At 37.2% G+C, this 18,347-nt stretch overlaps 1 protein-coding gene across 10 annotated transcripts in view; it reads left to right on the top strand.

Moving 5' to 3' along the window:
* The window catches only part of LOC150104358 (intermembrane lipid transfer protein VPS13A-like), a 2,072,875-nt gene that overhangs the window by 1,822,401 nt on the left and 232,127 nt on the right, over positions 1-18,347 (top strand). For all 10 annotated transcript variants that reach the window (XM_090396324.1, XM_090396319.1, XM_090396320.1 and 7 more), the window contains one exon: positions 9,408-9,473. In XM_090396324.1, coding sequence (XP_090252450.1) covers positions 9,408-9,473 — 66 coding nt within the window. The remainder of the gene's footprint in view (positions 1-9,407; positions 9,474-18,347) is intronic.

Genomic DNA, 18,347 nt, shown 5'->3' with positions numbered 1-18,347 from the left:
CTAGGATATACATTAAATAAATTTTAATATGTTTCTATATTTCGACAGCGTCACACTGCCATTTTCAAGAACTTATGTACAAGATACGTGCACGCAGGCACAGCAAAAACAATAAATGAGCAAGAAGAATGAAGCTATTATTTCTCCTAAAGTCCTGATGGTGCCCTCTAGCGGGCAATGTTGGTATTCTTGGGCGATTGGGCTGGAGGTCTTCTGATGTAGGTTTCCCAAATTTGAGGAAGTCTCATGCAGCCAAATTTGTTGAGGTTTGGCTCGTTTCTTAGGGCTGAAGCTGATTCTATGAAAAGCCTTTCATATCTGTATTTGCTACGGTGTATTATCCTGGCTTTTTTCCACCGTATTCTATGGCAGGTATCCAGAGCATGGTCGGCAAGACCAGAGTGGCTGTATTGGTGAAACCGGATGTAGTCCTTGTGTTCTGAAATTCTGATATTTGCTGTCCTGCCTGTTTGGCCGAAGTAGGACAGCTTACAGCTGCAAGGGACCTGGTACACCCCAGGTAGGTCTAGGGGGGGGGGGAGGTTGGTCTTTTGTTGAGCGGATAAGGGATGCCAATTTTTTATATGGTTTTTAACAAGAAGTTAAGTTATGTTTTTTTAGGATTTTTGTGATTGTTTCTGAGGTGCCTCGGATGTAAGGTATGGTGATGGATTTAGAGTAATACTTGTTGTGAGGGGGAGGGGGGGTTGTGTTTTACTGGTTTTAATATTTTTTGGATTTTGGGGGGAGGGGGGGGTAGCCATTGGCTGAGAACGTGTTGAGGATGTGGTTTCGTTCTGTGGTTAGGGCAATGCCATTCGAGCAGATAAGTTTAGCCCTGTTGTGTAGCGTCTTAATGACTCCATATTGTTGTGAGGGGGGGGGGGGATTGTTGGTGAATGTATCTGCCTGTATGAGTGGGTTTTCTATATACTGAGAAAACCAAGGTTCCATCAGGCTGGCGGGTGACCAGTGTGTCTAAGAACACAATGCAGTTGTTTTTTTCCTCTTCCAACCGTTCTTAGACACACTGGTCACCCGCCAGCCTGATGAAACCTTGGTTTTCTCAGTATATAGAAAACCCACCCATACAGGCAGATACATTCACCAACAATCCCACCACCCCCCTCACAACAATATGGAGTCATTAAGACACTACACAACAGGGCTGAATTTATCTGCTCGAATGACATTGCCCTAAGCACAGAACGAAACCACATCCTCAACACGTTCTCAGCCAATGGCTACCCCCCAAAAAAATCCAAAAAATATTAAAACCAGTAAACCACAACCCCTCCCCCTCACAACAAGGATTACTCTAAATCCATCACCATACCTTACATCCGAGGCACCTCAGAAACAATCACAAAAATCCTAAAAAAACATGACTTAACTTCTTGTTACAAACCATATAAAAAATTGGCATCCCTTATCCGCTCAACCAAAGACCAACCTCCCCCCCCCCCCCCCCCAGACCTACCTGGGGTGTACCAGGTCCCTTGCAGCTGTAAGCTGTCCTACTTCGGCCAAACAGGCAGGACAGCAAATATCAGAATTTCAGAACACAAGGACTACATTCGGTTTCACCAATACAGCCACTCTGGTCTTGCTGACCATGCTCTGGATACCTGCCATAGAATACGGTGGAAAAAAGCCAGGATAATACACCGTAGCAAATACAGATATGAAAGGCTTTTCATAGAATCAGCTTCAGCCCTAAGAAACGAGCCAAACCTCAACAAATTTGGCTGCATGAGACTTCCTCAAATTTGGGAAACCTACATCAGAAGACCTCCAGCCCAATCGCCCAAGAATACCAACATTGCCCGCTAGAGGGCACCATCAGGACTTTAGGAGAAATAATAGCTTCATTCTTCTTGCTCATTTATTGTTTTTGCTGTGCCTGCGTGCACGTATCTTGTACATAAGTTCTTGAATATGGCAGCGTGACGCTGCCGAAATATAGAAACATATTAAAATTTATTTAATGTATATCCTAGTACGTTGTAATTTCCTGAAATAATATAGTGAAAATGCATAATCAACGTCTAAGCCTTTCCACGAGAATTAGTCTAATGTGTAGTCTTTTCACCTCAAAATGCATAACCTTACATTTTGTCACATTAAATTGACATCCATTCTCCTTAGCCCAGAACTCCAATCTATCCAAGTTGTCGAAAAAAAAAAAATCAGCTAACGCCTTTTTATTCCTGTATACGGGGAGTAGGCAAGGCCATTTAGCTCTATCTAACTTTTTTTTGGAGACTGAGTGGGCAGTTCAATCTCCACTGGTACCAATCAGAGATAGATGGCTCAAGGCTATCACTAATTAAGCGGTACGCAGTGAAGTGAGACGGCTCAAATGTGCCGCCATCTCGTGGTCCCTAACCCTAACACAAGATATTTAATGTCTGAAATAATGTGGGTTCTACGGTCGATTTTCTTGAGTTTACGGGACGAAAAACCCGAGTTTCCGGGAGGGAAAATCCGCTTGCCTGTGCCAGAAATCGACTAACTCGGGAACCGGTCGAAAAAAGGCTTAGAAAAATTTTTTCTAGTCACCTACTAGACTCGAAACCAAGTCTTCCTTCGTGCGGCCAAGCGCAGTGGAGTGCAAACGCCACATCCACTGAGCTACACAGGCTCTTATCCAAGTTGTCCTGCAAGATTTTGACATCTTCTGCATTCACTATTGCCCTACCCAACTTTGCATCATCAGCGAACAAATGAACTGTTCCTCTTAGATCCTTCCCCATATTTGTTAATGAACAAATTAAACAGCAGTGGTCCAAGAACAGAACCCTGTGACACACCACTAGTCACAGGCCGTCTTTTGGACTCTACTCCTGAATAAACTACTCTCTGATATCTCTTCATCAGCCACCCACCTATCCATCTCACCAACCCTATATCCATTCCCATATGTTGTAGTTTACGGATTAGAATTCCATGTGGTATCCTGTCAAATGCCTTAGCCAGGTTCAGCAGTATCACTGTAAACCCATTACCCTTATCCAGTTCAGCCGTCACTGTGTTATAAAACTTGAGCAAGTTACCGAGGAATGATCTACCCTTCACAAAGCCATGCTGTCCCCCATACATTATCTCATTTTCATCAATCCATTCCTGTATTTTTTCCTTGACTACTTTCTCCAAGACCTTGACAACGACTCCTGATTTGCTGATCGATCGGTAATTTGCAACAGCAGTCTTGGATCCTCCTTAATGCAGTGGAACTATTTTCCCCCTCTTTCCACACCTTCGGGACTAAACCAGACCTGCTACTCAGATTAAGCAACATGGTCAAGGACACTGATAATTCTTTAGCCGATTCACGTAAGACCCATGCCTGTATACAACTGCTTTTAGATGCAAACCTAGACTAGGCACAGTGATGCAGAATGAAGCAGATTGTGCCCTGCAGGAAGGCTTGAATAGATCGTAGGAGTTGGCCACAGTAGGGAACTGTCAATTCAACATTGCCAAGTGTAAGATGCTGAAATTTGGTAGGCAACAATGGTATGTAAAGTATACACTTGACAGGGAAATTTGAAGGAAGTTGAGAAGATAAGAGACCTTGGAGTGGTGGTGGACAAGGATCTGAAATTTAGAATGCACATGTTGTGAAGACATCACATCATATTGTGCCAATGATGTAGAGGACCTTAACCTGTAGAGATTAAGATGTGCTGGTTCCAGTGGATAAAGCCTCATATGGAGTATTGTGCACAGATTTGTCCCCTGGTTTTCATGGTGAAGAAGATATGTTGGAAAGGGTGGAAGATGGACTAAGGTTGTAATTGATTTTTGGGATGTGGAATATGAGGACAAATTGAGAGAATGCAGTTTTGCAAAGCCTTGTGAATAAGAGGAAGAAAGAGGGATATGATTGAGTCATTTAAGTTGGTAAAGATTTGTTACAAGGTAAATGCAGAAGAAATTCTTTTGTAGAATGCAGGAGGAGTAGAACAAAGGGACATAACTCAAAGTTATATAAGGCGCATGTAAGCAGGTGCAGTAGGTTTTTTGCACAGAGACGGATTGGTAAGTGGAATGCTTTCCTGATAACGTGGTGAATGCAGATACATTGAATGTTTAAAGTATGGTTTGATGGGCTTTGTGTGAGTTATGAGACATACAGTGTTTGCCTTCCGTGATGACTATTTAGAATCCATGGACATCTGGTGTTAATTATAATAATGACAGATTGATGTTAAAGCTGAAGAAGATTGAATTAGATGACTGGTTGGTTAGAGGGAATGAAGATTGATTTTCAGAAAGATATCAGCAAGTTCTGTATGATGCAGTAGTGTTCTCACTTCTGCTTTTGGGCCTCTACTGTTTAACTTATTTATGAATGATATTTCATGTGGATTCACTCGGATCTTCTAATGTTTGCTGAGTCAGGTAGAATCATTAGCAGTAGTGCTGATGTTAATTCTCTACAGGAAAATTTGAATAGACTTTTAGCTTGGACAAACAAGTGGGGTTACAATGGTGATGATAGAAAGCGGATTAAAGTTCCAAGGGCACATCACAACTTCATTCTGCATCACTGTCCCTAGTTTTGCATCATCTATAAGCAGTTGTATATCACCAGTTAAATCAATCAGAATATGATTAATATACAGATTAAATAACAACAGTTTCAATACTGACCCGTGCAGCACACAACTAGTGACTTTCCTCTTTGAATATAGTATCTTTGCATATACAACTTGCTGATACCAATGTGATAACCATTCACCTATCAACTCACTAGTCTGTCATCCAATGCCATGCTTCAGTTTAGTGACCAACTTGTGATGTGGCAATCTATCGAAAGCTTTTGCAAAATCAAAGTATACCACTGTATATGCATTTTCCTTGTCCAACACATTCATCACCTTGTTACAGAACTTATGAAACATTGAAAAACGCAACCTCTCTTTAATGAACCCATGCAAGCAAGCACAAAGATTACGCTGTTATCAACCCACTTTTTTTATTCCATATCTCGCCAACCTCTCCAATATCTTAACTACACCTCCAGGTATACAGATGAGCATATAATTTGTTACCTTATCCTTATCACCACTTTTGTAAAGTGGAATAATTTTGCCTTTCTTCCATTCCTTTGGGACATGCTGTTGCAAGACTCTTGTTAAACAGGTAGGTCAAGTCAAGGCTGATGCTAAATCCATGGAACATTCCCTCAAGACAGGTGGTGATATGTCATCAAGTCATATTGTACTTATTGACATCTAATTTATGTAACTCCTCATATACCTCTTGCTCACTCATTATTAAGTCTTCTCTCATTTCATTTTCTACACTTGAGCTTCTGATTTCACACCGAAGATGAAACTACCTGATGACCTGCTCACTGAACATCTTGACTGTATCCTCCACAACAGTCACCAGTCTCCCACTTTCATCCATTAACCACATCTCACCATAATTATTCTTCTTTCTACATGCCACATATCAAAAAACGCATGAGGGTTTTTCTTAGCCTCATTTGATAATTTCTGTTCATACTGCTCACACTTTTGTTGTAATTACCAACTAAGTCACTCTCTTGGCTTGCTCTTTATACTCTTCTTGCAATTTGATTATTACAATTATTGATTTTGCACTGCCTCCAAAGTCTTCTTCCAGATTTCATGCTTAATTCTCTTGTTCATCCATCCATTTTACACCTACCTTATTCAGCATTTTGACCTTCAGAATACATTCACACATTGATGGTGTTATGTGCATTTCTTTCTCAATATTAAGCAGCATTTATTTCCTTACTGCTCAACCCTCATTCCATGCTATAATTCCAAGCTCTCTTCTAAGCTTTTCATAATCACCAGCCTTGCACTTCCACATATATCCATTACTCACATAAGTCTTCATTTGGCTAACAACAATATCACTCTCACCAACTGGAGGGAAGTGTAAAACCCAAATGCCTTTGCAAAGTCCAAGAAAATCACTGTATAGGAATCTCTCGTATCTAATGCATTCTTCACCTACTCATAAAATATAAGCAGGTTGCTGAAGCAAGACCTGCCCTTCACATACTCATGCTGGGAGAATTTTATATCCATTGACCCAACCCTGTATTCTATTCCTAACCAAATTTTTCAACACTTTGACCACAACTGCAGATACACAGACTGGTCTATAATTTCAAACTTCAGTTCTAGAACCATACTTGTGGAGAGGTATTATTTAGCCTTCTTTCCACTCCTTAGGAACTTTCTCCACTGCATGACTTTCATTAAATAACCAGGTCAAAGACATGGCTAATTGTTTTGCATATTCTTTAAATATACATGCCGATATATCATCCAATCCTACATCATTATTAACATCTAATCCTAGCATCACTTGATACACCACTGATTCTTTCAACCTTTAATTCTAATGCTTGCCACTCTTCTACATATTGCTCAGCATCATTGCGACCACTATGATATAAATTAATGAAATGTTCCTGAAATAATTTCACTGTATCATTTGCTATGGTTGCTCTGCAATCCACCAGTGTCAACCTGCCATAATTATTTATATTTCCTCTTGATTGCCACATAGCAGTAAAATTCTCTTGGATTAGCTTTGACCTGACTGGCCAATCTCCTCTCATCCCTGGCCTATAACAACATCCTATTAGATATACGATTCTATTGATCTCAGCTTCACACAAAATAGCTTCAAAATCTTCTTACATACTACTATTTTGTACCTCCACTCTTGAAGGACTCTATTACTCTGCTGTCATTAACAGTACTCCCCCTCCTCTCTTCACCTTCCTATTCTTTTTGAAAATTCTATGTTGTACCATTTCTAATCCTGACAGTACAGCATCCTCAGTCAACCAAGTTTCATTTATACTCATTATCATTGGGCATACTGTTTCAGTCAATGCTACAAACTCGTCCCTTTAATTCTGAAACTCTGTACATTAGTATGCAAGCATACCAATTCTCCACTCTCTGTAGCATCCCTTCAAAAGACCATCACTCTGTGATGATGTTGATGGGATGGGTAACTATAAAGAGTAACTATTACTTCCCTTAATGAGAGATGGCCTCATTAAGGCCAGTAATAGTTACAAAAAAAAAAAAAAAAGCACAGACTAAGAATCTTTATTTTATTAAAATCAACATTATTATATGGCAGTGAAGCATGAACAATAAGAGAAAAGAATCATTGCAACAGAAATGATATATATGAGAAGAACAGCAAGTTAAACAAGGCTAGATAAATAGAGAAATGAATATATGCTGAAAGAAGTACAGGAAATACCAATAATAAAATCAATAGAAAAATACAGAACCAAATGGAAAGTGCATCTATAATGAATGGCATATGATAGAATGTCCAGGAATATGAAAAGCTAGAAACTTCAGGTGTGAAAAACAGAAGCATACTAGTGAAATAGTTTTAATATCAATAAGTACAATGTGTTGCATTTTATAATGCAGAAATATAAAGCTGTATACTATATCGATGGTGCTGTACTGCAGGAAGTAGATGAGATTAGAGATTTGGGAGTGATGGTTGACAGTAGACTGAAGTTTAGAGGGCATATTGCTAGTATTGCAAAGGTTGTACAACATAGCACTGCTATGATGAGAAGTACTCTAATATGCAAGGATAAGGAAGTGGTTGTGCCACTGTATAAGGCACAGGTCATACCACACTTGGACTATTGTGCTCAGATTTGGTCACCTAGTTTTCAATATGATGTGGAGACATTTGACAGGATCCAGAGACGGGTGACTAAGACAACATCAGGGGTTTGGAATGCTGCCTATGGAGATAGGTTGAAGAGATGTGGATTGCAGAGGTTGGTGGATAGACGGAAGAGAGGTGATATGATAGAGATGTTTAAGTTACTGAGAGAATTATAAAAATAGTAGAAGCTGAGAGGGAAAGAACCAGAAGTCATTCCTGGAAGTTATGTAATAGTGCATGAAGAAGGGTGTGAGAAGTAGATTTTTTACATGGAGAATTATCAGTGAATGGAATGCACTGCCAAAATGTATTGTTAATGTAAGGAGTGTTAAGGACTTTAAGATTCTACATGATAAATATGTTGTCGGTTGAATGAACCATCCACGATGAGTCTGTTGACTCTATGGAGGGTATAATAATAATAATATTTTAAGATTACAGTAGTGTAGTCACCCCTTATCTGCTGGGGGATACGTTCCAAGACACCCAGCAGATAATACTGAATCCTATATATACAATGTTTTTTCCTATATATACATACATACTTATGATAAAGTTTAATCTATAAAGTAGGCACAGTAAGAGATTAACAACAATAACTAATAAAAAAATAGAAAAATTATAACAGCATACTGTAATAAAAGTTATCTGAATGTGAATGGAATCTTAGCAACCTCAGCATACGTTTTTATTGTTATTTATTTATTCATTATTTTATGAAGTCGAGAACTTTCATCTTTTTCACTTAAAAGGAAGCACTTTACGGCTTCTCTTTGGCATATCCGAATTGCCATCATCACCACTCTTGCTTTGGAGCCATTATTAAGTAAAATGAGAGTTACTTGTACACAAGCACTGCGATACCCCAACAGTTGATCTGATAACTGAGAACTACTCAGTACAGCACACACTTTAAAACTATTTAAAACTTATGACTTGTCTATTACTAAAAGAAAGAGCCATATGGCTTCATTTTGGCAATGTAAAATTACATAGGCAAAGTGAATATTAAAACCAAAATTATTTCAAACCTGAATGTTTGTAGACACTATAAAAGTTTCGTAAGTTGACCTGAGAGCTTACAAGAATACAATCCTCGGCATCCCCAACTTGCCTTAGCTTGCACTAGTTGACTTAAGTAGCTAAGGCACTTCAGGGATGACAAAGATTGTATTCTTGTTAGCTCTCCGGTCAACTTACGAAACTCATAATTTCTACAAACATTCAGCTTTGTAATAATGTTGGATCTAACATTACTTTGCCAATGTAATTATAAATTGTTTATTTCCAGAATTTTCCATTTAATATTTTGGGATGGGGTTGACCACAGATAAGGGGAGACTACAGTATATACTTATTACATCAGATATAGTCATAGACATTATCTGATCTTAACAGAACCTGATGTCAAGTTATCTGACATCAATATTTCACAAGTCATAAGTAAAAAAAATAATAACAATTAATTTTTTTCTTATGACAATATTAGGCCATCACTGGGATTCTGAACATTTGCTCTATCTAGTCAAGGGTGGTTGTTGGAATTTTTAATTTCTGTGGTGAAGGATATCCTAGGATGAAATAATGCAATAATGACATTAATACATTACAAAGCTTTTGAGGTTTCTTCTAAGATTATTCATGATTTTAATACAAATATATTATGATTTATTATTATTTACTTTCTTTTCCCTTAGAAGGAACAGTTAAAATCTGATATGAAATTTGTTCATGCACCTCTGAAACCAGCAAAAGAAATTACTGTGAGTACTATATTAATTGTCTTTGTATTAATATTTATTACAGTATAAAATATAAAAAAGATATCCTGAATTAGTGAATCAGGAAATATATTTTTCTCAATTTTAAGCTGCATAGGACAGATATTATGAAATAAATGTATCCCTCGATTAAAGCGATTAATCAATCCCTCGATATTACCGCGTATATCAGAATCGCGTTAATCAACTCTAATAACCAATGGTAAAAATTATGATTCATCCATGGTCAAATAGTACTGTATTAATAATTCGTTTTATTAATACAAAATACAAAATTTTATATTCAGGCAATGACAATCAAGAAAAAGAAGGAGTAGCCATAGTATTCAACACAAAATACGAGGCTAATCTTCTTGAATGGCAGGCAGTCTCAAGTAGAGTTATGTGGACAAATATGAGAATGCGGAACTAGACAATGAGACTTATTTGTGCCTATGGTCCCACAGAAGATTCTACTAAGGTAGAAGTGGAGGAATTTTTTGAGGCTTTAGAAAAAGCAACTGACACAATGAAAACGGAAAAGTTGGTTCTTGTTGGGGATCTAAATAGCAGAGTAGGAAATGATTGTCAGACATACAAAAATATTTTGGGAAAATTTGGAGAAAAGAGTAAACCCAATAATAATGGCAAATGCCTGTTGGATTTCTGCTCAGGACATGGACTGGTTATTACCAACACCATGTTCCAACGTAAAAATATGCACAAATTCACATGGAGAGAAGAGGCAAGGAATAAGAAAAGTCTCATTGACTATGTTATTGTTGATAGTGATGTTTTCTCCCTGGTGCAGGACACCAGAGTGTACAGAGGATTTGAAATTGGAAGTGATCACTATTTAGTCTTGAGCAGGATAAAATTGAATTTCATATTGAAAAGAATAACATGTAAGAAAGTTTTAAAGCGAATAAAAGTTGAGCAGCTCTCAGATGCGAACTGTAGACTAAAATACACAAAGATTATTCAAGAAAAAATGAAAGAGTTGAGAACAGGAACCAAACCTTGGAGAATCAGTGGCAACCCTTGAAGAAAATCCTGATTGATTCAGCCAGAGAGGCATGTGGTGAGGTTGTCTGCAAGGATAGAAAAATCTTAACTCCATGGTTGACACTGGAAGTTAAAGAGGCAGTGAAGGAAAAGAAGAAAGCATATCAAAAGTTCCTGTCAAATAAGTCAGCTTGTGCTCTTAGAGAATACAGAGACAAATGTAAGAAAGCTAAACACTGTGTAAAACTAGCTAAACGAAAGTCATGGGAGGACTTTGGCAAGAACATAGAAAATAAATATCAAGAAGGTGGTAAGATATTCTGGAGGTTTTTGGAGAAGCTCAGAAATGGAGCAAAGAGTGCTGTAAAAAGAGTTAGAGATTATAAAGGTTACATGAAAACAGGAGAAAAAGATATCCTTGAAGTATGGAGTAATTACTTCGAAAAATTGCTAAATGAAACAAGCAGTGATAGCATAGTGGTAAAAAAACACTCAACAGGCATACAATCAGGAATACATATCCATACTTGAAGTAGAAAAAGCTATCAAAGGCTTGAAATGTGGAAGGGAAGCAGGAGTAGATGATATTCGACCAGAAATGCTGAAAGATGGTGTTATAAAAGTTGTACAGTGGCTGCACTGCATAGTTCAGAAAGCCTGGACAGAGAGATGAATTCCTGATGATTGGAGTGGAGCTCTCATAGTACCTATATATAAAAAGGGAAATAAAACTGAATGTGAGAATTACAGAGGTATTTCCCTACTGAGTGTTCCTGGCAATATCTATGCAAGTATACTTGAGAAATGGTTGAGAAGAACAAGCTGGATTCAGGCCAAATAGAGGCGTCAGGATCAGATCTTCACTTTACGACAAATGGTCGAGAAAGCATGGGAATATAACAAAGATCTGTATTTAAGTTTTGTCGATTTGGAAAAGGCATATGACAAGGTGCCAAGAGAGAAGCTATTTATTACACTACAGTTATATGGTGTCAATGGGACATTATATCAAGCAATACTTAGTCTTTATTGGAGTTGTAAGTCAGCAGTTAGAATTGAAGAAAGTACAGGAAGATGGTTTAATGTTAAATCTGGTGTGAGACAAGGATGTACATTATCCCCTCTGTTATTCATTATCTATATGGATCACATTATGAAGGAAAGTGGTATTAAACATGATATCAAAATTGGAGATGTTAATGTCAGTTCTTTGCTTTATGCAGATGATGTTATACTTCTAAATAAATCTGCTACAAGTCTGCAAGATTCTCTGACTAAATTGAATAACTGTTGTAATAGATATGGTATGAAGGTCAGCAATAAAAAGACAAAGACAATGAAAATAGGCAGAATCATTGAAAATGTCAACTGTGTTGTGAATGGAGAACTTGTGGAACATGTAAAACATTTCAGCTACTTAGGCACGATTTTTAGTGAAGATAGTAAATTAAATATAGAAATAGATAACAGAATCGGCAAAGCTGGTATGGTGGGAAGTCAATTGAATAAATTCATATGGAATAAGAGAGAAATTAGTCGGAACACTAAATTAGCTGTATACAAGACAGTGTTCAAACCAGTTTTAACTTATGGATCTGAGAGCTGGGTCAGAAGTAAAACACTTGACCAAAGACTAGAGACCGCAGATATGAGAGTCCTGAGAAGGATTATAGGCGTGAACAGATGGCATCAATGGCAATATCATATTAAAAACGAGGATATTAGGAAAGAACTTGACATTGTCGGCATCCCAGAATGCATTAGCAGAGCTAATCTCAGGTGGTAGGTCACTTAAACAGAATGGGTAAAGAAAGATTAGCAAAACAAGTGTTCTCTGCCAGGTTGGCAGGAAAACGACCCAGAGGAAGACCAAGATATAGTTGGATTGATACGGTACAAAGTGCCTTAGATGATAGAAATATAAGATCTGATAATGTTGGAGTCTTGACAAGTAACAGACTGATTTGGAGGAAAATTGCAGATAGGAAGTTAGTAATGATGTAAATTTTTTTTGATGTAGTACTATCATATCCTGTACACCCCTTGAGGGTACATGGCAGAAATCTGATGATGATGATAATTCGTTTTATATGGTACTCTTTTAGGAAAGATAAAAAATGAATACAAAATAAATGTTTAATAAATACTTGACCTACATTATTTACTGGAATTTTTTTAATCAAAATAAGTTATCAAGAGTCGTTTGAACAGTTTTAGTTTTCTTCTTATCGGCATAAATTCTATGATAACAAGCAAAATGATTCTCCAGACCTTGACAAACAAGCAATAAAACATAAAAAAAAAAACACTGCAAATATAATACATTATGGTACAAATTAAGTGGATATTGAATCCAACATTATTTCATAGCCAAATATAGAAACTACAGTTTCGTGCTGAATATATACAAACTAAACGTTTCAGTGGATGCAAGCATAAGCAACCTTATGGGCAACTCATTAAAGGTGGAGTAAGCTCCAGAATCACTTTCTTTAGTATTTTCCATAATGTAAAGCACTTATCCTAGAGGACATGTATGATTAATAAGCTTTTGGCTCTCTATGTCAGTAATATATGATGGTTTATTTATTTTAAGTTACAATCTAGAAATTATTGAACAAATGATAAAAAAAACAAAACAACTAAATCATACTATACTAAAATCAGAGGTTGCGGTATCTTTCAGATACAATTTACTGTCAAATATCACAAACCTTTACATAACATGTGTTAAACCAAACTGACAGCAAAAAACAGTGAGGAATATCACTCGTAACATATGAATGCACATCTACTCATGACCTCCAAACTATACACTTAATTGTGTAAGAATATTTTGCATGTATCTGTCAGATCAGCTGCGAGTTCTGCAGGGTTAAAGGCACGTTAATCAAAACTCTTGCCGCGTATATCAAGGAATTGCCGTAGTTAATTTCTCTGGGTTAATCAAATCCTGCGTTAAGCAAGGGATACCTGTATATCAGATATTATTAGTTCATTTTGAAAATAATAAAATTGTTCCAATGTTTAGGAATATTTTTCAGTGCTAAACATTGAGCAGTGATTACTCTTCTACATATTATTATTATTATTGCATAACACCTCCAGGGAGTCCAAAGACTCATTGAGGGAGGGCACCTACCGTACAACTCTCCTTCTCCATCAAACGCAACTACCTTCATCGTCTACACCCATGCCATCTACCGCCGACCACCACCACTAGTATTTTCACAGACAATCACAAACATCCATGCCCATGGCGGGATTCGAACCCACAGCCTTTTGGCTGGAGAGTGGATATGCTAATCACTCGGCCATATGAACATAGAAAATGAATATAGAGATGAATGAAGACATTCATAATAACATTCTTGTATAGCGGCAATCATTATCACAAATAAACCTAAATTTCATCATTTTTAGCTTATTTACTATGATAATGTGATTGTGTTTTGCTCAGTTTTTGAATAAAAAATAATCTGATTGAAACTAAAAGTGAAATAACCTAGATATTAGTTCAGATCCTACACTTCACATTTCTAAATTCCAGCAAGAACAGAATTTATATTACCGTCAGTTTAGTATTTTTTTTTGCTAATAAAAATGATCCAGATGAAAACATATCAAGTGACTTGAAAAATTTAATTTCATCCAGCCAGACAGTAGTTGGTACCTCTGTAGTACTATCAAGAAAATGTAATGTGCAATTTGGTCAGAGAGATCAGTGTTTTAATCTTGTCATTACTTGAGGAATCTTTACAAGTGTAGCTCACTATTAGTTTTTCAACTGATGGTGAGTTGGTCATTCTTAGAGCACAGAGATAGCAAGATATCCCTCCTGTTCAAGTTGTTAACATATTAACTCTCCAACCAAAAGGTTTCTGCCTTCCACTGACCTCAATAAAGGTTGAAACCGGTCTGGGTAGTGGCACTTACCTTAATGCATAGCATTATACATGTCCGCAAGGAGATGTGCTTTGCATTATGGGAGATACTGAGACAAGGAGTGATGAGGGCTTGGTCCACCTTTGCTGCGAGTTGCCGAAGTGTTGTACCACCTTACCTTAGTCCTGAAGATATTTTCAGGTACAAACTTTGTTTGCTTACACGTGGATAAAGGATTAAACTAAATTTATTATAGTCCTTTGTTATCCGATGCCTCCTCCACCTTTCTTTGTCCAGTGCACAGTGTCGCAGTTTCTGTACACCTATTCCACACAGTCCTTTATATCGTCTATCCATTCTTTGTATGATCTACCTCTTCTGTTTAAACCATCCAAAACACCAAACATAAATGTCTTTATCTTCTGATCCTCACTCATTCTACAGATGTGTCCAAATAATTGCAGCTTCTGTTTTATAATCTTCTGCATTAGATTCTATTTTGATTGTATCTTACGATAAAGCTCTTCATTTGTGATTTTCTGTACCCGTCCTATTCTTAAAATCTTCCTGTAATAGTTCTTTCAAATGCCAAAATTCTTTTTCTTGATTCCTTATTTATTACCCAAGTTTCAGATCCATACAGTACACCCCTAAAGATGCATGTTTCCAGTACTTTTAGTTTTGTTTGCAGGCTGATCACTTTACTTTTCCAGATGTCATTCATGGCCTTCAGATTTGCTCTTCTCTTTGCGATCCTGATCTTTATTTCTTTTGTTCAATCCAAATCATACATCATTTTACTTCCCAAATATGTGAATTGTTCTACATTTTCTATATCATTTCCATCCACTTGTATCTTTTGTTTCATGTTCTTCTCACCAGATACCATTGTCTTTGTTTTTTCCAAGTTCATAACAAGTCCAAATCTCTTCTTTTCCTCATTTAACAGTTTCAGTGTTTTTTGTAGTTCTCTTTCATCTTCTTCAATGATAACAATGTCATCTACAAATCTCAGATTGTTAATTCTCATTTTCCGTATACAAACATTCCTTTTGCATCTTCCTTCAGTTTGTCCATTACTCTTTCTAAATGTGCGATGAAAATGCTTGTTGATATTGGGTCCCCTGTCTAGTACCTCTGCTTGTTCTAACTGCTGCAACTGCATTCTGATAAACATCTTTTAATATAGCTATTAGTTTTTTATCAATTCCATAGGATTCCAGAACTGCTAATGTCACTTTCTGGCCAATACTGCCAAATGCTTTCTGAAAATCAAAAGTAAGTATATATGTTTATGTTTTTTCTCCTAGCTTTCTCTACTATTAACATCATTGTCAAAATCTGTTGAAATGTAGTTCTATCCTTCCTAAATCCTGCTTGCTCGTCTGCAAGGTATGCTTCCAATTGTGTTCTCGATCTTTCTGTCAATATCATCATCACCTTACCAAGGTGACTTGTCAAGGCAATTGCTCTATAATTTTTATTGGGTTGGCAAATAAGTTTGTATTCGGTTTATGCATTAGTACAAGGTTATGCCGCTTCACCAGCCGTTATTGTTGCACTAGCATGCAACGCTATTGCGCAGTTGGAAGGCGACATTTCACATGAACTTTCAGTGAATTTTCCTTTGGCTTACTTCAGTTGCGTGTGTGTAACATACTTTTAGAAATGGAAGAAATAACGTACATTACCGGCATATTTTGCTTTTTTATTTCAAAAAAGGCAAAACGAGCTTTGGAGGCCCATAAAAAAATATGCAGTGTATGTGGGGATGCCTTAACAGTAAGCATATGCCAAAAGTGGTTTGCCAAATTCTGTTCTGGAGATTTCGATGTCAGTGATGCACCTTGCACTGGTCGCCCAACAGAGGTTGATTCCCAGTGTTGTGAAGGATATCGTCGATGAAAATCCATCACAAACAGTGCGGGAGATTGTTGCAGTACTGAACATATTCCATATACGTATTAAAAACTATTTGCACAAGCTGGGATATGTTTCGAAACTCCATGTTTGAGTGCCGCATGAATTGACTGAGGCTAATATGACTGCTCACATATTCATCTGTGATTTTCTGCAACGTCACCAAGAATACGACCCATTTTTGAAGCGGATGATTATGGGAGATAAAAATGAGTCGTGTACGATAACATGGTATGTAAAAGATCATGGGGACATGAGCAAACTGCCACAAACAACCTCGAAAGCGGGACTGCACCCAAAGAAGATCATGCTCTCTGTGTGTGGTGGGATTATAAAGGTGTTGTCTACTATGAGGTGTTGTTGTCAGGCAGAATGATTGATTCAACTGTCTATTGCTCACAGTTAACACGACTGGCCCATGCAATTAGCACAAAACGTCCTGAATTGGCAAATCAGAAAGGAGTTGTCTTTCACCACGACAATGCCAGACCCCACACATCGTTAACAACCCGGAATAAATTGTTATGTCTTGGCTGGGATGTTTTGCCGCATCCTCCGTATTCACCGAACCTGGCACCTTCCAATTACCACTTATTCTGATCATTGCAGAATTCTTTGAACGGGAAAACCTTCACTAATGAGGAGGCTGTCAAAAGACACCTGGATCAGTTTTTTGCCAGTAAACCTCAGGAGTTTTATGAACGTGGCATAATGAAGTTGGTGGACAGATGGCAAGAGGTCATTGATAAAGAGGGCCAATATACAACTGACTGGTATGTATTATATATATTAAATAAAATGTGTTTCATTCCACTGTGAAAAACCGAACGAACTTATTTGCCAACCCAATACATTCTAGCTTATTTCCTTTCCTGTATAATGTCACTAATATTGATTTCACCCACTTCTCTGGCATTTTCCCTTCTTTCCATACCATATTACATAGTTGGTGCATTTCTGTAACCATACTTTCACCACGATATTTAATCATTTCTCCAGTAATGTTATCATTACCAGGACTCTTGTTGTGTTTTAGCCATCTTGTTGCTTTTTCTACCTCTCCTCTTAAAATGCCCATATAATGCTCATTATCTGGTGGTGATATCTGCTTCAATTCTTCAGTCAGTTTCCCAACGCTATCTAAATCTACTTTTTCTTCATATAACTCACTACAGTATCTTGTCCACTGCTGTACAATTTTTCTTTATTCCTCAATACTTTGCCTTTTTCATCTTTAATTGTGGTCTGTTTTGGTTGCCACTTTCTATTAATGGTTCTGATCATTTTGTATACCTCCCTTGTTTTACGCTCTCTATAGTACTGTTCTATATTGTTGCATTGGGCTTCTAACCATTTCATCTTATCCATTTTGACTGATTTTTTCACCTCATTACTCTTTCTTCTATATTGCTCTGCTATTTGTTCTGATGTATCCCTTCTTATCTTCAACATTCTTTTCTCCTGTACTAACTTCAGTGTTTCTTGTCTAATACATTTCTTCTAGATCTTCTCTTCTTCTGGTACTGTTTCTTCAACTGCATCTTCTATCGACTTCATTACTCTTTTCACTCTTAGATTCGAGTTTTTTTTTTTTCTCCACACATTTAAGTTTCTCTTCTAACACTGTTCTGTACCTTCGTATTTCTGCTTCACTTATTCTTGCTGTATCTCTTCTATTCTGATGTTGGGGTTTATATTTCTTTTTTAATTTCAACTTGATGTTTGCAATCACTAAACTATGGTCCCAGTGTATATCTGCTCCTTGAAAAGTTTGACACTGCTGTTCTGTTGTTATCCGTCTTCTTTTAATTGTAATCATATCAGTCATGTTCTTGGTTTTCCCATCATTTGATTGCCACTTCCTTTTTCTACACTCCTTTTGTTGGAATCTTGTGTTACAGATCATCATCTCGTGGGCCAAAGCAAATTCTAACAATTTTTCACCTCGTTCATTTCTTTCTCCGAAGCCATATTTTCCCATGACTCTTTCCCAATCATCATTATCTATTCCAACTTTGGCATTCCAATCTCCTTCGATAATTAGCACATCTTGCTTTGATATTGTTT

Source organism: Typopeltis vanoorti, chromosome 8 (assembly GCF_054136105.1).
Source record: "Typopeltis vanoorti isolate ZY-2024b chromosome 8, IOZ_Tvanoo_1.0, whole genome shotgun sequence".
Taxonomy (NCBI): Eukaryota; Metazoa; Arthropoda; class Arachnida; order Uropygi; family Thelyphonidae; genus Typopeltis; species Typopeltis vanoorti.
This window is presented reverse-complemented; position numbering and strand designations above follow the sequence as displayed.